At 42.3% G+C, this 23,620-nt stretch overlaps 2 protein-coding genes across 2 annotated transcripts; one reads left to right on the plus strand and one right to left on the minus strand.

Moving 5' to 3' along the window:
- Positions 1–628: 628 nt before the first annotated feature.
- LOC116975217 (cytochrome b reductase 1) lies at positions 629–5,573 on the plus strand. The gene is made up of 4 exons (XM_033024017.1): positions 629–920; positions 1,696–1,904; positions 3,060–3,214; positions 4,740–5,573. The coding sequence occupies exons 1-4, from the start codon at positions 734–736 to the stop codon at positions 5,029–5,031; spliced, it is 843 nt and encodes a 280-aa protein (XP_032879908.1). The 5' UTR covers positions 629–733; the 3' UTR covers positions 5,032–5,573.
- Positions 5,574–7,391: 1,818 nt separating this feature from the next.
- Positions 7,392–23,156, minus strand: umps (uridine monophosphate synthetase). The gene is made up of 6 exons (XM_033024020.1): positions 22,998–23,156; positions 20,882–21,035; positions 12,422–13,117; positions 10,746–10,921; positions 10,094–10,208; positions 7,392–7,680 (listed from the first exon to the last, which is right to left on the minus strand). Exons 1-6 carry the CDS (start codon positions 23,130–23,132, stop codon positions 7,502–7,504), a joined length of 1,455 nt encoding a protein of 484 aa, XP_032879911.1. The 5' UTR covers positions 23,133–23,156; the 3' UTR covers positions 7,392–7,501.
- Positions 23,157–23,620: the final 464 nt, after the last annotated feature.

Consider the following 23,620-nt stretch of genomic DNA (forward strand, 5'->3'; position numbering starts at 1 on the left):
GTACCAATGAAGTAAAGAGCCGTAATGCCCCTGAAGTGTTGTACCGAATTTACCCAATCATTGGAGGAAATATTTCTGCTCCTGCGCTCCTCTGCCAACTCGTACTCCGCTGCTGAGTCACGGTGCCGGCGACACCACAGCCGCGAGGAAACTGCAGCTGGAACCATCTCGGAAGTTGCATCAAGACAACTTGAAGAGACATAATCGACAATAATGCAATTGTTTGTGTATATGATTTCCCGATTTGCATTAAAAAACAATACAATGGGTTCCTTGTTGTCAGTTTACTTAGTAATTTCACTCTGCCTGAAGTATAAAGCAAACACTCGCCAGATGTGTTTGGGGGGGGGGGGTGATTAACTCGCGCATGCGCAACCATATATAAAGTTTTTAAAAGAACTAAAACTTATTTTTCAAAAGTGAGAAATCTTCGTTTATAGGACGTGGTCTTGGGGGGAATCAATTTTAGTGTGCACCAAGTCAAGATGTTACATGTCAAGTCTCTTCGAAAACCATACACAATTCTGCAGGATCAGCGGCTCAGGGCACTGATCCTTCTGGGCTCTCGGTCGCCCGCCCGGTGCACACACACCGCTCCACACCCCGCCCGGTCCACACACCCCGCCCCTTCCACAGACAGCCACGACCACTGCCCCCTCTTGTTCCACACCCGCCACCACCACACATTCCGCTCGTTACCCGGCAGCAGAGCCCCATCCGAATCCGCCAATATATGGAGAAATTCCGGCAATTCGTGGCGTTTCTCTTGGTCGCCCTGTTGATGGGGATTCTCTCCATCGCCACGGTTCTGATCTGGGTACTTAATTGGAGAGGGGGTCTGGCATGGGACGCGGGACTGCTTGAATTTAACTGGCACCCAGTGCTCAGCACAACAGGGTTCATCGTCCTCAACGGATTCGGTACGTTTGGGGGCATCGAGGTAGATTTGAGGTCGGGGGATAGATGTGTGGGCGTCAATAGTGCGAAACTACTTAATGACTGCGTTCTCCTAGAAGTAGGAACTTTATGCCCAGTGTTTGAGGTACATCCCGCCTCATTCCAGAATTCAACAGGGATTGTGCTTGCGTATTTCCGTTGGATCGACTTCACTCAAAAGTTAACAAATTAGTAATAACTAGTCTAAAATTTGGGAGTTTTATCTAATTTATGGGGTTGCTTCACCGGTATATATATGAGGGCAGAAACGAAGTATTTGCTGCACCCAGATATATTCTAATAATTTTTAAGTTGTCAACATTTTGTTTTACATCTTCAGAAATAACCACGGCTGAAATAGTAAAATAGGCTCAAATTCAACTTGCAAACTCTGATGAAGGAATGTAGGAAGTGTTTGTACTCCCTAGAACTTTGAGTGTTTATAAACTCACCATACGAAAAAGATTTCGTGCATTAGGATTTGGGGCTTGGATAAATATGCAATTGTCTCAAGTATCAGTAATCATCTCAAGTATGAGTTATCTCCAGGTGTCAACGTGTTAATTATGTTAACTTACGCTAAAATCCATTCCAAAACGAAGACAATTATTTTAGATGTAGCTGAAATGTAGCAACTTTCCCATTCCCACATTTTCGATCAAATTGCATGATTACTAAACTGTTTCTGTTTGCGATATTGGGAGTTTCATGTAACTGCAAATTTACTTCCTTCAGTAAGGATATTTTAATTTATTTCAGCACTGATAATTTATAGACTACCCTGGACATGGAATCTCAGTAAACCTCTCATGAAGAACATTCATGCTGGCCTGAATATTACAACCTTTACTCTTATGGTCATTTCACTTGTGGCAGTTTTTGACTTTCATAACTCCAAGAAGATTCCCAACATGTACAGTTTACACAGCTGGATTGGATTGGCTGCAATTATTATGTACACTTTGCAGGTAAGTGATTTTTTTCCATTCAAATACAAAAGCTTAAATACAAACCACATTAAAAATAAAATAGTTTAATAGTAAGTGAATCGTGTATAAGTAAGTCAATTTTATATTAGAAGAGGTTGCAAGCAAATTCTAAGGCGGCAAACATGCTGGAGACAATGTGGCCAAACAGATTCAAATCATGCACATATCTTCTGGAGTTGCTCAAAAATAGAACCATTTTGGGAGAGTGAATTCAGTATTAAAGGATGTATTAGGATATATAGTCTCCAAGAAGTGTTCCATTTTATACCTGGGTAATATAACTATAGTGGTGCTGAATGAAGACCACTGCCCAGTCCATCATCGGCTCTGACCTCCCCACCTTCGAAGGGATCTATCAGTCGCTGCCTCAAAAGGGTAGCCAACATCATCAAGGACCCACACCATCCTGGCCACGCACTCATCTCTCTGCTACCATCGGGCAGAAGGTACAGGAGCCTGAAATCTGTTACATCCAGGTTCAGGAACAGCTTCTTCCCCACAGCCATCAGGCTATTAAACTCGCCAACAACCATACTCTGAACTGTAACAGCCTATTGCACTTTATCTGCTTATTTATGTGTATAATTGAAAGAACTGTTCTGTATTTTTGTTTACAATACTCTGCTGTGCTGCAGCAAGCACAAATTTCATTGTCCTATCTGGGACACATGACAATAAACTCTCTTGACTTGACTAAAATCCTACTCACAGCTGGCAGAAAGGCCATTACAAGAAACTGGCTTGCAGTATATTTCATTGTTATATTTGTGTTTTATTTGTGTATGCATAAAAGCAATAAAGACTTTAGTAGAAAAGAACAAGAGGTTGATGGTGCAGGAGGCCCATTGGAGTTGGTTTATTGCACCAGACCACTTCAATATTAACTTATTATAGTGTCACACAGAACAGAAACATGGTGAATCAATAATTAAATCTACAATTCATTCAATGGCACCCGTTTTAGAAAACTACCTGATCAGCTATTTGGTATTCTCTAATTATACAAGAATTTCAAGATTATTCATAGTGTGGCTTAATTTCTGTCCAATCCTTTAAACATTAAAAAAACATCTTACAACTATGGAATACATTGAGTAGAGTCTTACATGGTAATATATTTTTTCTATCTTGCAGATAGTATTAGGGTTGTGCATTTTTTTGCTGCCATTCACTCCCATGTATATCAAGACATTTTACATGTCAATCCATGTGTTTGCTGGTCTATTCATCTTCGGAATGGGAATAATTGCAGCTGAAATGGGAATAACTGAAAAACTTATTTTCACTTTGTAAGTATAAACTGTTATTATAATGGTCTGAATAATCGTGGCAATTACTATAGATATAGAATGACAGGATTTACTGCACCCAAATCCACGACCTATGGAGCACAATCCATATTTCAGATTTTAACTATTTAAGTAAAATTTACCATGCAATTAGAATTTGTGGTAAATAGTTTTTTCTTTAATCCATCCTCCCATCAATCATGATTTGACTGGGAATGGTGGATAAATTGTTTCAATGTTATTAAAATCTTAATTGCAAATTTAATTCCTATTCAATATTTTTGTGACTCTTATCGTTTCAATAGAGTGTATGTTATCTTTAACAATGTAATAAACTATGCAGATTTAGAACAGAACAGCAGTTACAGGCTCTTTGGCCCACAATGTCCTTGACCATGATGCCTCTGAAATAATTTTCTCTGCCTGCACATGATCCACATCCCTCTAAGTTCTGCATATCCATGCGCCCATGCAAAAGCATCTTAAACACCACTTTCAGATCTACCTCCACTCCACCACCCTCCCCGCCCCCCTTTAAACTTTGCCCCTCTCATGAAGTGATGCCCTCTCGTTATCCAAAACAAAATTTGTGAAACGAGATTGAATTCTTTCTTTCTGCTTATTTCTCTTAGTCCCACATCCCACTCGATAACTCCAAACACAATGCCAACCTTCCTGATGACTTGCTATTTTATGACATAGAGGGAAGAACATCTCTTAAAGCTGCTTGATTCAGTTTACAAAAGCGTCTCATACTTGATTCTCTCCTAAAATTAGTACACTTGGAAATACTCCAAATCCTGAATTTGTATTTTTATTGGTGAATATTTTAACATATTCAGACTACAAACATCCCCCCTCGACCCCATTCAAGGACCCAAGCAGTTGTTCCAGGTGAGACAGAGGTTCACCTGCATTTCCTCCAACCTCATCTATTGCATCCGCTGCTCTAGATGTCAGCTGATCTACATCGGTGAGACCAAGCGGAGGCTTGGCGATCGTTTCGCCCAACACCTCCGCTCGGTCCGCATTAACCAATCTGACCTCCCGGTGGCTCAGCACCTCAACTTCCCCTCCCATTCCGTATCTGACCTCTCTGTCCTGGGTCTCCTCCATGGCCAGAGCGAGCAGCACCGGAAATTGGAGGAACAGCACCTCATATTCCGCTTGGGGAGTCTGCATCCTGGGGGCATGAACATTGAATTCTCCCAATTTTGTTAGCTCTTGCTGTCTCCTCCCCTTCCTATCTCTCCCTCAGCCCTCGGGCTCCTCCTCCTCCTTTTTCCTTTCATCTCCCCGCCCCCCACCCCCCCATCAGTCTGAAGAAGGGTTTCGGCCCGAAACGTTGCCTATTTCCTTCGCTCCATAGATGCTGCTGCACCCGCTGAGTTTATCCAGCATTTTTGTGTACCTTCGATTTTCCAGCATCTGCAGTTCCTTCTTAAACACAAATATATATATATATTCAATGAAAAGCAGAACTTCTGCTATTACTGTTATACTTCATATTTTTTTTCTCTTCCAGGCGTTCAGGAAGTAATGTCACACTCTCATATTCCCAGTCACCTCCTGAGGCTATATTGGTCAATGCTCTTGGAATTTTTATTTTAGTCTTTGGAGGATACATCTATTGGATTGCCACACAACCAGAATGGAAACGCCCACTGGAACAGGTAACGGACAACACAAACACAGAAGAAGGATCTACCTTAAACAAAACAAATACTGCTGAAATCAGTATGGACTGTGTTTTGGAAAACACACCAAGATTGAGACAAATCAACTTAGATGATGTGGATCAGAGGGCAACATTCTAAGAAATGAATTGTAATTTGCGCTATTGCTGTTTTGAGTTTTTAAAAATAATTTTAATTATTTAAAATCTATTAGTATTATGTGGCACAAATAACCAAAATGTTAACTATCTTAAATGCCAGCTAAGGAGCTTGTTTTCCTCAAACACAAGGGTAAAAAATTGGCAAAAAAAGTTTCTCTTTTTTATTACGCAACAATTCAGCATGATCATTATTAAAAATATCACTGTATTTACACTGTTGGTTTATATTTTCTACATTAATAACTTTGATATTTTCCCCTGAATGTATTTATGTATTTCCTGCATGCGTTTACGTAGTTATAAAGGACCAAAATACTTCTAAATTCTGCTTTATGTAATTTTTTCGCTTGTGTTGATATATTTGTGTGAAAAGTGCTGTGAAGTAAATATTTTACATTTATGATATCAAATGCATTTTGGAATAACTTTAAAGAATATACCATTTTAACTATTGCCATCTTCAGTATGATGGTGCACTGTATACATTGACTATATATTTGTAAATATATTATTGCATGTTACTTGATATTGCTTGCATTGAACCAATTCCTTAACCATACCTCATTTCAGCTCCACACCATTTTCAAAGTCAACATACGAGGATAATTAGCAATGAGCAGAACGATGGCATAGCGGTAGTTGCAGCCTTACCGCGCCAGAGTCCTGGGTTTGATCCTGACGACGGATGCTGTCTGTGTGGAGTTTGTACACTCTCCCTGTGACCTGCTTGGAATTTTTCTAGGTGCTCTGGTTTCTCCCTACACTTCAAAGTCTTACAGGTTTGTAGGTTAATTGGCTCAGTGGTAGCATGGATAACACCAGAACACCCTAGAAAGAAGTCCCCAAGGCAGAGGACTGGGCCAGAACATGCAAGAGAGGTATGTAGATGAAAATATAAATGAACAAAATACAAGGAGATAACAGTGCATATTTGATGCTCAAAATGTGGGCAGATAAGAGGGATAGCTAATTAACAGCACAAGATAAGAGAAACAGATGGTCTCTCCGGGAATGTGGTAACCAGAGATAACGGCCTGCCCCTGGTACCATTATCATGGTTACCAAAGCCTGAATGGAATAAATAAATGCCTTGGATAAGAAACCAGATGCACTTATTGCTAATATAAACTATGAACATGATGCAAAGTTGATGTCACTTAACTGATCCAAGCTCTTGACAATTGAATACTTCTACATCATTCAAATGTTGTATAAAAACACAACTTGTACAAATTCAATAACCAAAAGTCTGTAACCGCCTTTTGCTCTGGTATTTTTATTTCATTCACATGTTTAAACTATAATGTTTTATTCTTAATGTTTTAATGCTTAATGTTTTATTCTTAATGATTTACTGTCTATCAAGTTGATACTCGCATGCGGAGCACCAAGGCAAATTCCTTGTATGTGTACATACTTGGCCAATAAACTTATTGATTGCAAGTATATGGACCATGCCCGGGAGGTGAATGGATTTCTTGCTCCCCTACAGGTTGTAAATAAATATTTCTCACACAAAACAAAGTGCTGGAATAACTCAGTGGGTCAGACAGCATCTGTGGAGTGAATGGACAGATGACATTTTGGGTCAAGACATTCTTCAGACTTAGGCATTATGGTTTTTGTTGCCTGTCCATTCCCACAACAGATGCTGCTTGACCCTCAGAGCTACTCCAGCACTGTGTGTTTTGCTCAACATTCCAGCATCTGCTGTTCCTTGTGTCTCCAATAAATATCTCCATTTGATCCAAGTACAAACTCCTGCTGATAATTCTCTTACTTCACCACAGACTATTTACAGCATGCACCCCAAAAAAATTTGAATTCCAGCACAATGCTATCTTTACAACACCCTGAGTCAGCTATGATGACAGACCATGTCATAATACACCTGAAACACACACACTATCGCCAATTCTGTCAAACAAGAGATTGCCGGAAGGGCAAAGTAAACAATTTATGGATATTCTTAAAGAAAGTTTCCTTGGGGGAAAAAGTACATAATCTCCACAGATTGCTTAAAATGGGGTAATCTTTTCACTCAAAGTGCCGAATCTTTTACATTTTCTAGCCTGAAAGCCTGTGGAGGCCGAGTCATTAAGTTCATTCAAAACAGGGATTGATAAGATTTCTGAATTTTAATGAAATTAAGGGATATGGAATAATTATGAAAATTATGTTGAGGTGGAAGATCTTCCATGATCTTGTGTATGATGAAGCTTGGAGGGCCAAATGGCATGCAATTCTTATATTTCTTTATCACTGGCGTGAAGAATTATTTCCCAACATCTCCAACTTACAGAATTTATGTTATGTTTTGTAAAGATGAGAGAGGTTGTCTTAATATCACTCAGTTTTATTTGTAAGTACAGCCTATAATTGTATTGCAATGCAGAGATAAAAGAGATTTTCAAAGAATTTAGCAACCTTTGTATTTTTGGATCTATCTTTCAATTCTTAGCAGACGTTAACCTCTTCTGGTAGGCTTCCCATCCAGCTTTTTTAAATATTCTTGCAGCTACCTTACAATCCTTTGCAGACAGGATCCCTCGGCCCACAATGATAATATCGGATGCCCTTTTGTTAATCACTTCTTCAGGACTCAGATACTGTTGGCCCAGGTTATCCGCTGAGAAATTGAGGCAGAAACAAATAGTTACTTTGTGTACATATCAATAATACAGTGTAACAAGCAAAGATACTTTGGTAACAAGCATTAGCAAAAAAAAACTATCAACTTAAATGCTCTGGGAACATACGGCAATGAGAATGTCCTGATTCCAGCAATTTATTTTAATGGATAACATAAAGTAAAATAGCTGGTCTCCTGTTTTGGCTTGGGTTTTATTACTATCTCATGTACTGGTGTATGGTGAAAGGATTTGTTTTGCATGCTATCCAAACAGATCAAATATAACATAAAGAGATACATTCAGTTCAAACTCGTACAATAGAAAGAGCAAAGTGGAAGATAAGAGTGCAGAATATAGTTTTCAGCATTGTAGCGCACAGTTCATTAGACAAAGTCCACGGCCCTCAATGGGGGTAGAGGTGAATTGAACAGTCCAGTACCTAGCTAATGGAAGGAATGGCATCATTGGGAAGATAAACAACAAGGTAAAGTGATTTTGCTATTTTTAAAAGAAGATATTTAAATAATTAGGTTTAAACAAAAAAATGGCCCAACTAAAGAGAAACATTTTGATTTGATTTTAGAAGGATCTTAAATGAATACTGAAGACAAACTTGACAACAGCTGCCCAGAAATAACAGTTTTGCGCCTTGTATTGAAGTGGCTCCCTAAAAAGGATGTGCATAGTCGAGGTCCAACAAGCTGACACTCCTGGTTTTGTCCATGTACAAGTAATAAGTATTGGTTATTCATTTACAGAGTCCTGGAGATATTCTCCAAAAGAAAATAGAAATGCTTGGTGTGAAAACTGGACATGTTAATGAAGATAATGAGGTCTACTTACTCCCATAATATATTTTCCTAATGTGACATTAGGAAACTATTAAATGGCATACCAATTTTAATATAATGATGCCAATCAGTTATGCCTTCAGCTGCTCAGGCCTCTCTACCTCTGCTATGCATAACCCAAGAGTTCTTACCTGAAATGCCACCTGTCTATTTCCTTTCCAGATGCTGCCTCACTTGCTGAGCTCCTCCAGCAATATGTTTTTTTTGCTAAAGTGCCCAGCATCTGTAGTTCCTTGTGTCACTCACATTTTCCTTCTTTGATTCTTAACACTTATTTAGCTGACCAAGGTGTGACAAATGTCATTGTTTAAAAAAAAACCCTTAAGGATTACTATGTCAAAAGTGCTATGTGAGTATTTGGTGAAAACAGAATAATTGTAGATAGAGGAACTTTATTAACAATTTTTGAATTCTAGCATTTGTTCCATCTCAATTACAGATACGGCATATACGGTTTTTATTTCCACGACCGTGCTGCATTCTTTATCGGTTAGGTTGGTTTTGTGGAACTCAACTGTTCGAGCAACATCTGTGAGTTAAAGGAATATAGAGTGTTGTGGATGGAAACCCAGCATCAGGATTTTTTCAGATTCTAGCTTCTGCAGTCTATGGTGTCTCCAAGTTTGTTTTGTACTTGGTGTAATTGTGAAAGGGAAAATATTGCACTGGGTATGTCACTACAAATCATTAGGCTTCTTGCAACAACCAATGGCTGTTTATATTGTTAAATTACACACCACCTCGGCTTTATGTATCATGGCTTTTCTTCGTCTGTACATCATAAGTACTGATCACTCCGGGATTACTAGCTATGGATAAAATGCAAGTAAAAAATATTGAGTATGTAGCAAAATTACTGCTGGTTACAGCAGTAGGATTTCCAACCTCCCCTCAGGTCAGTCCTCCACCATCTCTCAGTCCTAATCTCTCTTTTCCCTCATATTTAATTCCCCAAGCCTTCTACTTAAATCTGCAGTTGCCCTGAGCAACCTCCCAACAATGCACCCAGGTTTTTGATCTTTGTATTCAACCACTCAACATTGCTCCAAGTTGTAAAATTGAGAGCTCCTTAAATATCCTCATGGCAGCCCAGGTTTTAATATTGTGCAGGAAAAAGCCCAAAAGTCTAACCTTTTTACGACATTGCTTCCAGCATTTGAGTGAATATAATTGTAAAGATTAAAAGATTAGCGAAGAAGTTTAAAAAAATAATTTACCAATGCTTTAAAGAGCACAGATTCTTGTATTGAAGTTAATGATTAATCGTACAAACAATTAAGAAACTGGCACATACATGGGACTGGGACTAAGCCTTGTGCAATCACTTGCTGCTTGAACTAAACAAAAGTCATTTCTGTTCACATCTTTCTAAACATTAGAATGCATTACTGGGTCTGCAGAGTTAAATGTGATCATGAAATTATTCTATTGTGTTGATACTGTGACTGTGTAACATTTCAACTGCACTGAACATCATAAAATATAGATCTTTTTTAACACTATGTTATCTTTTCTATATTGCACATTTAAATGCAAACTTCAGAAGTAGCAATCTTACCACCAATCTGCATCTGAACTCCTGGGGTCATATGAACAAACTCTGATCTGCCACTGATGTTTGAGCTAGATATAAACCCAATTACAAAATCAGTATGTTGTTCGGCCAGTTTTACCTAAATAAAACAAAGAGGTTAAAATTCAATTTTTTTAAATCAGAACTTAGGAGCATTAGTTCACAAAATAGCTTCATGCATTAATTTATGGCCCCAGTTAATTCAAAGCTAATCCATTTTACATGATCTTAAAAATTGCATGAAACAACCTTTAGATTCTTTAATTATTAAAGATCATACAAATATATCACTTTATCAACTGGAAGTTTGAAATGTACAGTGAGCAATACTGGTCATGACCACAATTATATGTCCAATTTACTACTTTGTGGAATTTTAAATTCCATAAAAGTATCACTAAATTGATGGCCTTTGACACTTATCTAGAAACATCTAGACACTTATCTAGAAAATTATCTAGAAGATATAATTGACAAGAAAGAATAGAATTGTTTTCTTCAATATAATAGGGGTCTTGGGATGTTGTAGGAGAGTTTTATGGTGAAGATCCTCGCTCACAATTGTGGATTTAACCTGCCGAGTTCTCTCATTTGTGTTCCCAATTTATTAGAATACAAATCAAAACGATTTAATTACAGCTGCTTTGGTGTAGTCCCCTGTAGCTAGGGAACCTTCAGAGCTCATTTCTGCAATCAGCAAACAACCTCGTTTCAGAGGCATCCCAACTTCTTTTAGTCCTTTTACGACTCCTGGGCCAGGAACCACATGAGCATTCACAAGGTCAGACCATTGAGCAATTTTGTATACTCCACCTGGTGAAGAAAAATAAAAAAATCAATAAAGACACTTTTACACTGGAGTAATATTGATAACTCCCAAGGCTCATGTCCACCATAGTCAATTCTAAAACTAGTACAGCTGCTGCCTCACAGGGTCAGAGACCCGGGTTCGATCATGTCCTAGGGTGCCGTCTGCATATTCTCCCCGTCATTGCATGGCCTTCCTCTGGCTGCTGCAGTTTTATCCCACAGCCCAAGGACTTGCGGGTTTGTAGGTTAATTATCCTCTGTAAAATTGCCCACAAGTGCAGGGAGTGGACATGAAAGGAGAATAACACAGAACTAGTGTGAATGGATGAATAATAGTAGGCGTGAATTTGGTGGGCCGAAGGGTTTGTTTCCATACTGTATCTCTCAACCAAACTAAAACTAAACTAATGTGCCATCACCATAGGTCACACTATTTTGGTTTCCCACTCAAATACCAATGCCTGGAACTCCGTCAGACTTATAGATGCAACACTTGCTTCGGTACGTGAAATAATTAATGTCATAATGCAAACACATTCTTCTATATAAATAGTTAATTTCACGTTTATTTTCTTAAGAAGAACATACTCATACAATGTCTTTTGTTTCCTGCAGGTACACAATTCAGAAAACAACTGCTAATGCAATGCAGTAAGTTTGGAGAGAGGTGAGAAAGTTGAAAGCAAACCAAACATTGGAGATGAATTCCAACAGAACAATCTCAAGCACTTGTTCATCACAATTAAGGTCAAATAATGAAAGAGGAATGGATGGTAAATAATGCTGCAACAAATTTGATTTTGATTGCTTAAATGTTATAGAGTCAGAGAAATACAGCATGGAAACAGGGCCACACCTGTCACATGTCCCAAATACAAAGGTAGACACAAAATGCTGGAGTAACTCAGCAGGACAGGCAGCATCATGGAGAGAAGAAATGGGTGACGTTTCGGGTCTAGACCCTTCTTCAGACTGATGTACACTTTGACCTCCTTTGAGGGGTGGTACCATCACAGTTATGACAGAGAAAAGGCCACCTCCCTCCCCCGCTTTTAATCCTAACCAATACCATGCGGGTTGGAAGGCCCAATGGATCAAATTGTTGGACACACCTCCTTGTTCATGAACGGTACTGTCATTAATATTACTTGCCAAGGAAATTTCTTAACTTCTTTACGACACTGCATATTCCTCAAGAGACACCCTCAAACCCAGTGTATTATACAGTGTTGAACAATGTCCATGACATGTCGTGTTTCTTCCCCCCCCCCCGATCAAACTTTCAATGTCTTTTGTCATCCAATGTTCTATAAATCTACCATTGCCTTTCCTGCTTATTGGAACATACTAGGCCTGAACGTACTAATTCCAGACTCAAAGTGAGTTTCCCCGAATGAAACCAAATATCTACTGTGTGTCCTACTCTTCAGTTGCAACTTATTCAGCTATATAATCGTTTCAGGGATTTATTTTACAACATCTATTACAAGCTTTTAAACTTACCTCCATACTGGTGTTTAACAGTGTTTCCAATATCTGCAAATTTTCGGTCTTCAAATATCAAAAATTCATGCTTGTTGGCAATTGCTCTTAATTCTGTGAACACATCTGAATTAAAATCATCCAGTATATCAACATGTGTTTTCAAAATGCAGATCTCACTACCAAGCGAATAAGCCAGCTGAAGCAACTCTTTGGAGTTTGTGACATCAGCAGCCAGACACAAATTTGTTTGCTTCTTTTCCATTATTTTAAAAAGCTCTGCTGCGATAGGATGAGTCGCAGGAAGCTGAGCACGAGCACAATAACTCATTTCTTTAAAGTGCGTTATTACATTACTCTGGTTGTGGAGTTGTTCTGCCGAGCCATCTATCATTTCATTGACTGGTACACTAGCGTTTGTTCTTATGAATGTCTTGACACTTTCTACCATGTCAAAATCAAGTTTGCCTTGGTCATGTAAAATTTCTAACAGTCTGGATAAGGAACAAACAGAGTGTAAACATATCCCATCCTCTTCTAATCTGGCTCTTCCTCCTTGTTCTCGGTCCAACAACACCACAGCATCAGTGACATTTAATCCCTCCTTACGAAGAACTTGCGCAGTCTCTAAGACACTGGAACCACTTGTGACAACATCTTCAATAATAAGGCAAGCTTCTCCTGGGATAATAGTGCCTTCCACCATCCGTTTTGTACCTGTAATCATAGAAATGACAAAATAATGCCCTAATAAAATTTAAAAAGTGGGGATTACTGAGAAAAAATCTAATATGGCTGACTTCTTCCAAACCAACCTAAAATATTAAAAATCTAAGATTCAATCATTTACAAACTATTAACATTGAACTAAATAATCTAAACATTCAAAGGCTTATGACTTTCTTCCACACAAATCGCACCCCATAATTTTTAAGTGTATTACAGTGTTGAACAATGTCCATGACGTTTCCTCACTGCCATTATTCCAAACAATTCAGTTATTCAGCAAGATGAACAAAAGCGTTGTAGATGGTTTATGCATGCAACCTATAATGTAGTTACCTCATCACCACTAACCACGCCCCATCATATTAGTATAACTGTAGTATCCTCCCTTTGTTCCTCCCACTAGGTCCCAGTACGCCTGAAGGCTGGATGCAGTCAGTGCTGGGACGTGTGTGCCATGTGCTATATTAAACTCCTAGTAAAGGTTACAGTGTGTCAGCTATCACACCTTTACATGGTGTCAGAAGTTTAAACTCGCTTTTCCCGTTTACCGGTTTTATTTATTTGTCCCCGTTAGTGCCCAGTGTTGGGCTTCCTTTGACATGGCATCCTCATGCCGAAAGCCATCTCCCCTTGTCTTCGACGCTGACATTGCGGAGCGATGGTCGACTTTTGTGATGGACTACGCTCACTACGTCAATATCGCGCACCGGAACGACCCAGCCGCGGTCAAAGCCTCACTCCTGCTCAACCTGGCTGGTCCCGACGCAATGAAGAAAGCTCAAGCCTTTGTCTACGAACCAGCAGTCCTGGATGACAACGACCAGCCGGTCGAGCCAGCTGAATCGGCCGACGACCCGGTATGTCTTTTGCGCAAGTTCGCGGAGATATGCGACCTGCCCTCCAACCATATAATGGAGCGGGCCAGGTTCTTCTCACGCAAGCAACAGCCGGATGAACCTGTTGAGTGTTTCATCGCTGACCTGCGCCACCTTGCCCAGCGGTGCCGATTTGAAACAATGCGCGACCAGCTCACCAGGGACATTCTCGTCACTGGCATGATTGACCAGAAGCTACGTGCCGACCTACTGCAACGGCCTGACCTAACCCTGACTCAGGCAATGCATGCGTGCCGCATTGCCGAAGTGGTCACCCCTCCGCATGGGCAGAGGGGGTCTGACAGCCGAGCCATAAATCTAACTGGTGTTGCTGGACAACGACGTATGAAGGACAACTTTCGCCCTCCACCGCGGCCCGTTCGTACATCCCGGGTCCCGCGATCTCAAAAGTGTCCAAACTGCAATTATGTGCACTCCACGGAGTCACAGTGCCCAGCCCTCGGGAAGACCTGCAATTTCTGCCGGAGAATGAACCATTTTGCAGCTGCCTGTCGGTCCCGTGGGAAAGTGCCCTCAGCTCCCAGACAACTCCTAAACAACCTTCTGCAAGTTGATAGCGAGATGGATTCTCAGTCCTCTGTTGACACTGCCCCCAGCTCTGAGAACAGCTATTCCACGGGAGATGTAAGTGTTTACACTCTCCTCCACAGCCGATCTCGCCTCCCCGATCCTTCTGTGAACATAACTGTAAACAATAAGTCCTTCTCTGCTAAGCTGGACACGGGGGCGAAAGTGAACGTAATGTCAACAAAGCTGTTCCACAGGATAAGGAATAATGAGCTGCTGACTGCAGATCGCTCTGTTTTGCGTGCCTATGGGGGAGAGGAACTGACACCTGTGGGGAGGGCGACCTTCCACTGCGTGCTGCAGAAATCTTCCCAGGACCTGTCTTTCTTTATTCTGGACTGCGACTGTGTGACGTTGCTGAGCAACCAGGCCTGCCAGGATCTTGGTCTGGTGTCTTTTGACCGTACGGTCCACGAGGTGCGAGCCGTGATGGATCCACTATCCGAGTACCCGGACCTGTTTGACGACAAGTTGGGGAAACTGCCGTTGGTGTACAAAATCGTGACTGACCCATCTGTGGTGCCTGTGATCCGTCCACCCCATAGAGTGTCGTTCGCCATGAAGGGCAAGGTGGAGAGCATGCTGAAAGACATGGTCAACATGGGAGTGCTGGAGGCTGTCAGCGATCCAACCGAATGGGTCTCCACCATGGTCGCCACAATGAAGAAAGGAAAAAAGGAAATACGGGTATGCATCAACCCCAAGGACTTGAATCTGGCGATTAAACGGCCACACTACCCCATGAGGACTGTCGAAGATGTTGCCGCCCAGGTGGGACAAGCCACAGTGTTCTCCGCCCTCGATGCCAGAAGTTCGTTTTGGCAGATACCCCTGGACAAACGCTCCACGGACCTGACCACGTTCAGCACGCCCTTCGGCAGGTTTAAGTTTTTGCGGATGCCGTTCGGCATCAACTCCGCCAGCGAGGTATTCCAGCGCTCAATGGAACAGTTGTTTGCAGGTCTGCCCTGCGCGATCATTGTGGACGACATTCTGGTCTATGGGAGGGATGTGGCCGAACATGACCGCAACCTCCGACGGATTCTGGACCGTGCTCGGCAGATCAATTTGAAGCTTAATCGGTCAAAATGCAAGTTCCGGGTGCCTGAGGTCACATATGTTGGCCACATTTTCACGGCCCAAGGGTTGAAGCCGGACCCGCAAAAGACCAGCGCCATCTCAGAGCTGCCCGCCCCGACAGACGTTGTCAGTCTACAGCGTTTCCTGGGTATGGTGAACTACCTGGGAAAGTTTATCCCCGACCTCAGCGAGTTGAGCGCACCCCTGAGACAACTCACTAAAAAGGACATTGCCTGGGCATGGTTTCCACACCACCAGCAGGCGTTTGATCTGCTAAAGACGAGGCTGGTCAGCACACCCACTCTGAAGTTCTTTGATCTACTGCGTCCGATCGTGGTCACTTGCGACGCTTCTCGCTTTGGACTGGGTGCTGCCTGCCTGCAACCCCACGCTGGTGACTCGCTGCTGCCCATCTCTTATGCCTCCAGGACCATGACGGACACAGAGCAGCGCTATGCGCAGATAGAGAAGGAGCTGCTGGCGGTGGTTTTCGCGTGTTCGAAGTTTAAGGACTTCCTATTTGGCACCAGGTTCACCGTGGAGACGGATCACCAGCCACTGGTGACGATACTGAACAAGCCCATACACTGCGCTCCTGCCAGGCTACAGCGGATGATGCTGCAGCTACAGCGCTTTGACTTTAAAATCATATATAAGAGGGGCACCGAGATGCATGTGGCTGATGCGCTGTCCCGGGCCCCCCGGGCCTCCTGCGACCAGCACCCCTTCGAGCAGTCGGACTTACAGGTACTGAATGTTAACTTCGTCCCTTCTAAGCAACTACAGTGCTTGGTTGAACATACCGCTAACGACCCTGACCTGCAGCAGCTTGCTGCTGTCATCAAGCGCGGGTGGCCCACCAAACGGACTTCGTTGCCTGCCAGCGTCCACCCCTATTTTTTGGTCCGCGATGAGTTGGTCCTCCGGGACGGCATTATTATCAAGGGACACAAATTGGTCGTCCCTGCCTCGCTGCATGGCTTGTACTTTGACGCCGCCCACATGGGGCATCCCGGGGCAGATGCCACTATCTCGCATGCCCAGGAACAGTACTACTGGCCGGCCATGGCAAAGTACATCCAGGCCGGGGGGATTCCTGTCCGGACTGTAACTCTCTTGCCCCGCATCAGCAAAGACAGCCGCTTTTGCAACAGCCTGCCCCTGACATGCCCTGGTCTTCTCTGGCTGCCGATATTTTCGACTGGCGTGGGAGGCAATACCTTGTGCTAGTAGACTCTTACTCAAATTGGTTCGAGGTGGACCTCCTCCCTGCCAACACCTCCGAGATGGTGATCAGCAAACTCCGCCGTCACTTTGCCACGTTTGGTTCCCCTGTCCGGCTGCAGACAGACAACGGCCGCCAGTTCACTAGCGCCGAATTTCGAGCATTTGCTGCAAAGTGGAACTTTAATCATTTACCAGCAGCCCGGAGTACCCGCAGAGCAATGGTCTAGCTGAACGGGCGGTCCGCAGCGCCAAGCACCTGCTTGAACAAACCCGCATCTTGAACGGGGACTTCTATCAGGGTCTCCTGAACCTTCGGAACATTTCCAGAGACAATACCATGGGATCCCCTGCCCAGCGACTCATGTCACGTGTTGTTCGCCCTCCGATGCCTATTGCCCAGCAGTCCCTGATGCCCAAAGTCCTGCAGCCTGCTGATGTCCAGCAACGTATTGACCAGAAGCACGAGATCCAGCGCCGCTCGCATGACAAATCCTGCCGCCCCCTTTCGCCACTGATGCCTGGACAGGTCGTCCGTTTGCAGACGCCCACCGGCTACTCCCGACTTGCCACCGTCGTCGGGTTCGACAGCGCGCCACGGTCCTACCTGGTGGATTTTGAAGGGACTGTATACCGACGCAGCCGCCAGCACCTGTTGGCAGTTAACGAGCCCAAACCACCTCCTGCGATTCCGTATACCCCTCCATCGCGTGTCGAGCCTTCCTCCACTAACTTACCCTCTGCTCCCTGCATGCCCCGGCCGGTTCGTTTACCTCGGGTACCTCCCCCTGCTCTTCCCGGTTTTGCTCCCCAGGCTCTGTTGTCCCCTGCAAGGTCTTCTCTTTCTCCCGCTTCTGCTCATTCTACCCCTTCTGTTTCACCTGGTTCACCTGTGCCTCTCCGTTCCCCCTCCAAGCTGGGTTCTCCACCCACCTTCTCTCCCCCTCCTGTTTCTGTTCCTGTCCCTCCTCCTATTCTTTCGGGTGGGGAGGGTGAGGGTGCTGTGCGCACTCGCTCGGGTCGGATTGTAAAACCTCCGGCTCGATACGGAGAGTTTGCTTAGCTCTGCAGGTACTGTATAACCAACCTGCCATTGCTGTAACTTGTTTAAATTGTAAGGGGAAGGATGTAGATGGTTTATGCATGCAACCTATAATGTAGTTACCTCATCACCACTAACCACGCCCCATCATATTAGTATAACTGTAGTATCCTCCCTTTGTTCCTCCCACTAGGTCCCAGTACGCCTGAAGGCTGGATGCAGTCAGTGCTGGGACGTGTGTGCCATGTGCTATATTAAACTCCTAGTAAAGGTTACAGTGTGTCAGCTATCACTCCTTTACAAGCGTGAAAACGCATACCTCCAGATTCAGGGACAGTTTCTTCCCAACTGTTATGAGGCAACTGAACCATTCTATCACCAATTATAGAGTGGTCCCGAGCTACCATCTACCTCAGTGGAGCTCCTCGGACTATCTTTAATCTGATTTTTCTGGAATTTATTTTGCACTAAATCTTATTCCTTTATCCTGTATATGTACACAGCAGGGTGCTGGATTGTAATCATTCTGCTGACTGGATAGCATGCAACACAAAAACTTTTCGCTTGTCAAGTTTGATCTTGCATAGTTTATCTACACATTCAATTGAGAATACTGAAAAATGTTATTATTTGAAAATAAGCATGGCCATCTAAATATATACCAAAAGGCTGAATAAAATTATTTGTATCTTTATTCAATATTACAAATTCTATCATTCAGTACCACATATTAAAATCTTTCCAAACAACTAAAACACAAAATAATTTTAAATTATTCTATCAGGTTGCTCCTCAGCCTCCAATGCTCCACAGAAAATCACTACAAATTACTGCACAAAATTAGTAAAGGCAACAAAAGCAAACCATGCACTAGGATTTATAGCCAGGAAAGCAGTATTGAAAATTAGGGATATTATATTATAAAATCTTCATTAGAGCATGCAGTACTCAATGTCTTATGCCATAGCATAAAAAGGATATACAGACACCGAAGAGTATAAACATTTACAAGGATGAAACGAGAAACAGAAAATAGGTGCAGGTGTACGCCTTTCGGCCCTTTGAGCCAGCACTGCCATTCAATATGATCATGGCTGATCATCCAAAATCAGTACCCCTTTCCTGCTTTCGCCCCATATCCCTTGATCCAGTTAGCCTCAAGAGCTATATCTAACTCTCTCTTGAAAACATCCAGCGAATTGGCCTCCACCACCTTCTGTGGCAGATAATTCCAGATTCACATCTCTCTAGGTGAAAAGGTTTTTCTTCATCTCAATCTTAAATGGTCTACCCCTTATTCTTAAACTGTGACCCCCTGGTTCTCGACTCCCCCCAACATCGGGAAAATTTCTCCCGCATCTAGCCTGTCCAATCCCTTGAGAATGTTATATGTTTCGATAAGATTCCCTCTCATCCTTCTATATTCCAGTGAATATAAGCCCAGCCATCCCGGGATTAACCTGGTGAACCTACGCTGCATTCCCTCAATAGCAAGAATGTCCTTTCTCAAATTAGGAGACCAAACTGCACACAATACTCCAGGTGTGGTCTCACCAGGGCCCTGTACGACTGCAGTAGGACCTCCTGCTCCTATACTCAAATCTTCTCGCTATGAAGGCCAACATGCCATTTGCTTTCTTCACTGCCTGCTGTACCTGCATGCTTACTTTCAGTGACTGATATACAAGAGAAATATGAGGAAGTACATATCAGGAAAAGATAAACAGATTGTCTTTTTAACACTGGAAAATAAAAGGCTGAAATAATAGTTTGTTAAAATGACAAGTGACTGCAAAGTAAGTGTTTCTGCTTGCGCAAAACAGCATCAATACAAGATGGTCACCAAGAAATCCAACATCGAATTCAGAAGAAACGCTTTTGTCCAGAAGAACATGCATGGTAATCATTATCATGTGGTTGAAGGGAATGGTTGAGGTACAATTAAAGGGAGGCAGAATATGTGCACAGAAGTGGAATGGAATAATGGACTATGCTGATTGATTTAGATAAGAAAAAACAAGAGGAAGCTTTAATGTTAACTTGGACTTATTTGGTCAAATGACATTAATGTTGTGTATAACCTTTGTAATCTTATGTCAATTTAAGCAATCATAAAACGCAAACAATTTCACCATCATTAAATTTCAGCATTCATCTGGATAAAAATGTAGTAATAGAGGAAACCTAAATGACATTGGTTTAAAGATCATCTTGGAAAGTAGCAGAACAAATTGAGAATGGCTTGTGAAGTATACAGAAGCTTTGGCTTCATAGATTTTTTTAAAAGCAGGCAGATTATTTTGAACAAATTAAAAACTCATTAGTCTATAGCTGGCAGATTGATGTTAATGTGTAGGTGGGAATTGCAGCTGCTGGCTTACATCAAAAATAGACACAAAATGCTGGTGTTAACTCAGCAGGTCAGGCAGCATCTCTGGAGATAAGGAATAGGTGGCTTTTCGGGTCACGACCCTTCTTTACACTGAAGCCTGAAGCAGGGTCTCGACCCGAAACATCACCAATTCCCTTTCTCCAGTGATGCTGACTGACCCGCTGAGTTACTCCAACATTTTATGTCTATCTTAGATTGATGTTAATTCTGATCATCACACCAGTGTCTTAAGAGGGGGTGTAAAAAGGATGGATAAGAATAGAATGGATAAGAGAAAAAAAATGATACTGCAAAATTCTTCATTGAGTCCAAAGACTTCACCTACCCATGCTGTCCAGAGATGTTACCTGACGCGTCCAACTCTGTGCATCTTTTCTTTGTTCCCATTAACAGATGGTTGGTTCTAGGAACCAACAAATTAGTGTACAAAAATTAAGAGATTAGATTGCTCTACAAGATTGATTTGCTCCATAAAGAGCTGGTAGGAACAATAAGCTGAATAGCCTGTGTGCAATTATTTAATTCTGTGATTACATATGATAAATTTTTACCATGATCCTTTGCCTCCTTTCGACGAATAAGCATGGGGATTCCATTAGAAGAACAGATAATGGTCGCAAGAGGTAAGGCAGTATATGGAACCCCACAAACAGAACTGCATTTCACTCCAGCATTGTTTGCAGTCTTCCACAAGAGATCGGAAACCTGTGAAGAAAGACATTTGATTTGTTAATTGCAAGTCGCAAAGCAAGCAGGAATTTAGATGTATACTTAGTGTACCAGCAATCAGAAATGAATCTCTCGATGAAAACTGCAAAAAGAAACCATGTACACAGAAAAAAAAATTTTTTAAACACCAAAAATAATGCAACCAGATTCAGAGCAATTTGATCTTGTATATACTGGGATTGTCCAACAAAACAGTGTACAGCAGTGGAAAATATTATTTGATTCATCTACCTGTAGTGAATGTCCAACTTTTGATAATAATTTCGAAGGTAGAAATGCATATTTTTCTATTGATGCACAGGCTGTTTCATAAATATATCACAAATAACATCTCCTCACTTCAATCTCATATTCTAACATGTCTAAGAATATCTGAATGCCGCAACAGTTAGACATTGCAGTTAAAAAAGCAAGTGTACAACTTCCCTTCATTATCCAGTGTGTGGAACACAACAGCAATGATATTATGGTACAAGACTTCAGTAAGGTTAGTACTGTGCATTATTGAACCTGTACAAGAACATGATTGCACTGCTGAGGAGATACAGCAGGGGATGCTGCATTTCACCTATGATGAAGAGGTGGGTTTTATTTTCCTTGGCGCGCAGATGACTAAGTGACAAACAAAGTTTGAGGGATGTACAAAATAGGGGGGGGGGGAAGAGGAACTTGCCTCCAAAGCAGAAATGTCTATTAATCAGAGAGCACAAATTTAAATAAGGGGTATGAGATTTAATGGGGACAAAGTTTTTTTTTTAACCCAAAGTCCACACTGACTTTCAAATACTCATTTACAACAGACCTACATCAATTCAACATTTTTATTTCCCCTACATTCCCCACCACTCAATTATACACAATGGGGCAATTTACAGTATCAATTAACCTACCAATCTGCACATTTATTGGATAGAACATATTACAGTAGAACACAGGTTTTGCCCAAAATATCTCTGCTGGTCATGACGCTAATTTAAACGGCACATCTGCCTGCACATTAATTCCTGCTTGTTCATGTGCTGCATAAACGCATCATCCAGGGAAAGAGACTACCTATCTGTTAAAGTATAGTATGATTCTGACTATTTCTGAAAGCACATCAACAAACACCATGGAAATAACAGAACCTATACCCAAATCCACTGAAAGGAACTGGATTTAAACGCAGCCTTTGTAAGCATTGCTACTACCTTCCACCTCTGACAAATCAGTGCCTCTCCACGCTGTTGCTCATCGCATTTCTTTTTTACAAAATTAAGTTTATTCAGCTACAACAATAAATATTTACAAAAGTATTTATACAAACATCAAGGTGTAAATACATTTGTAAATAGTTATTGTTAAAGTTGAATGAGCTTAATTTTGTATAGCAAAACACACATCACTAAAACAGACACAAAATAAGGAGTAACTCAGCGGGACAAGGCAGCATCTCAGGAGAAAAGGAATAGGTGATGTTTCAGGTTCAGACCTTTCTTCGGAGCCGTGTCTCGGCGCGAAACGTTACCCATTCCTTTTCTCCGGATATGCTGTCTGACCCGCTGAGTTACTCCAGACTTTTGTGTCTATCTTCAGTGTTAACCAGCAGCTGCAATTCCTTGTGTAGGAAGGAACTGCAGATGCTGTTTAAACCGAAGATAGATACAAAAAGCTGGAGTAACTCAGCGAGACAGGCAGCATCTCTGGAGAGCAGGAATGGGTAACGTTTCGGGTCGAGACCCTTCTTCAGACAGTCTCCAGCATTTTGTGTCCTACTACAGTTCCTTCCTCCCCATCACAAAAACACCAGACTATCAACTACCAAACATGAAATCATTATTCTCCAATCTTGATGCGGGGCCCAGTCAATCAATCCCAGGTTGTAAACCTGGCGAGAGCAGCGTCCGTCCACCAAAGATCTCTTGCTCTAGTATCCTTGGTGCTCACACGCACGAGTACCTGGTTCATGAGAGCCGGGTGGGACACAATGACCCTTAGGTCGAAGTAGACGGGCGACGAAATGCCGCTCTTGAGCACGAAGCTGCCGAACTTCACCGCCTGCACAGCGTGTAGCGCCGACACCAACGCCTCCATGTTGGCAACCTGCGCCTGCGCGGCCCGGCCCTGACCTCTGAACCGCAGCGTCACGGGGTGTGGGCGGCGCTTTCCGTAACCCGGGCACAGACGGTTGAACCAAAGATCCTATAGATAGCACCCCAATGGCACCCCTATAGTACCCATGGCACCCCTATAGCAGCCCAATGGCACCCCTATAGCACCCCAATAGCACCCCTCTAGTACCCCAATAGCACCCCAATGGCACCCCTATAGCACCCCAATAGCACCCCTATAGCAGCCCTATAGCACCCCAATAGCAGCCCAATAGCACCCCTATAGCAGCCCAATAGCACCCCTATAGCAGCCCTATGGCACTCCTATAGTAGCAATGTTACAAAATTTTGAGATTTTAAAAATCTAGTCTAATTTATCCCATCAGACAAAGCATAAAAAGAAGTTTAATTTGACACCTAATTCACTTTCATATCTTCAGTATTAAAAAGGTTATGGCCATTTTCATACTC

Source organism: Amblyraja radiata, chromosome 7, assembly GCF_010909765.2.
Source record: "Amblyraja radiata isolate CabotCenter1 chromosome 7, sAmbRad1.1.pri, whole genome shotgun sequence".
Lineage (NCBI taxonomy): Eukaryota > Metazoa > Chordata > Chondrichthyes > Rajiformes > Rajidae > Amblyraja > Amblyraja radiata.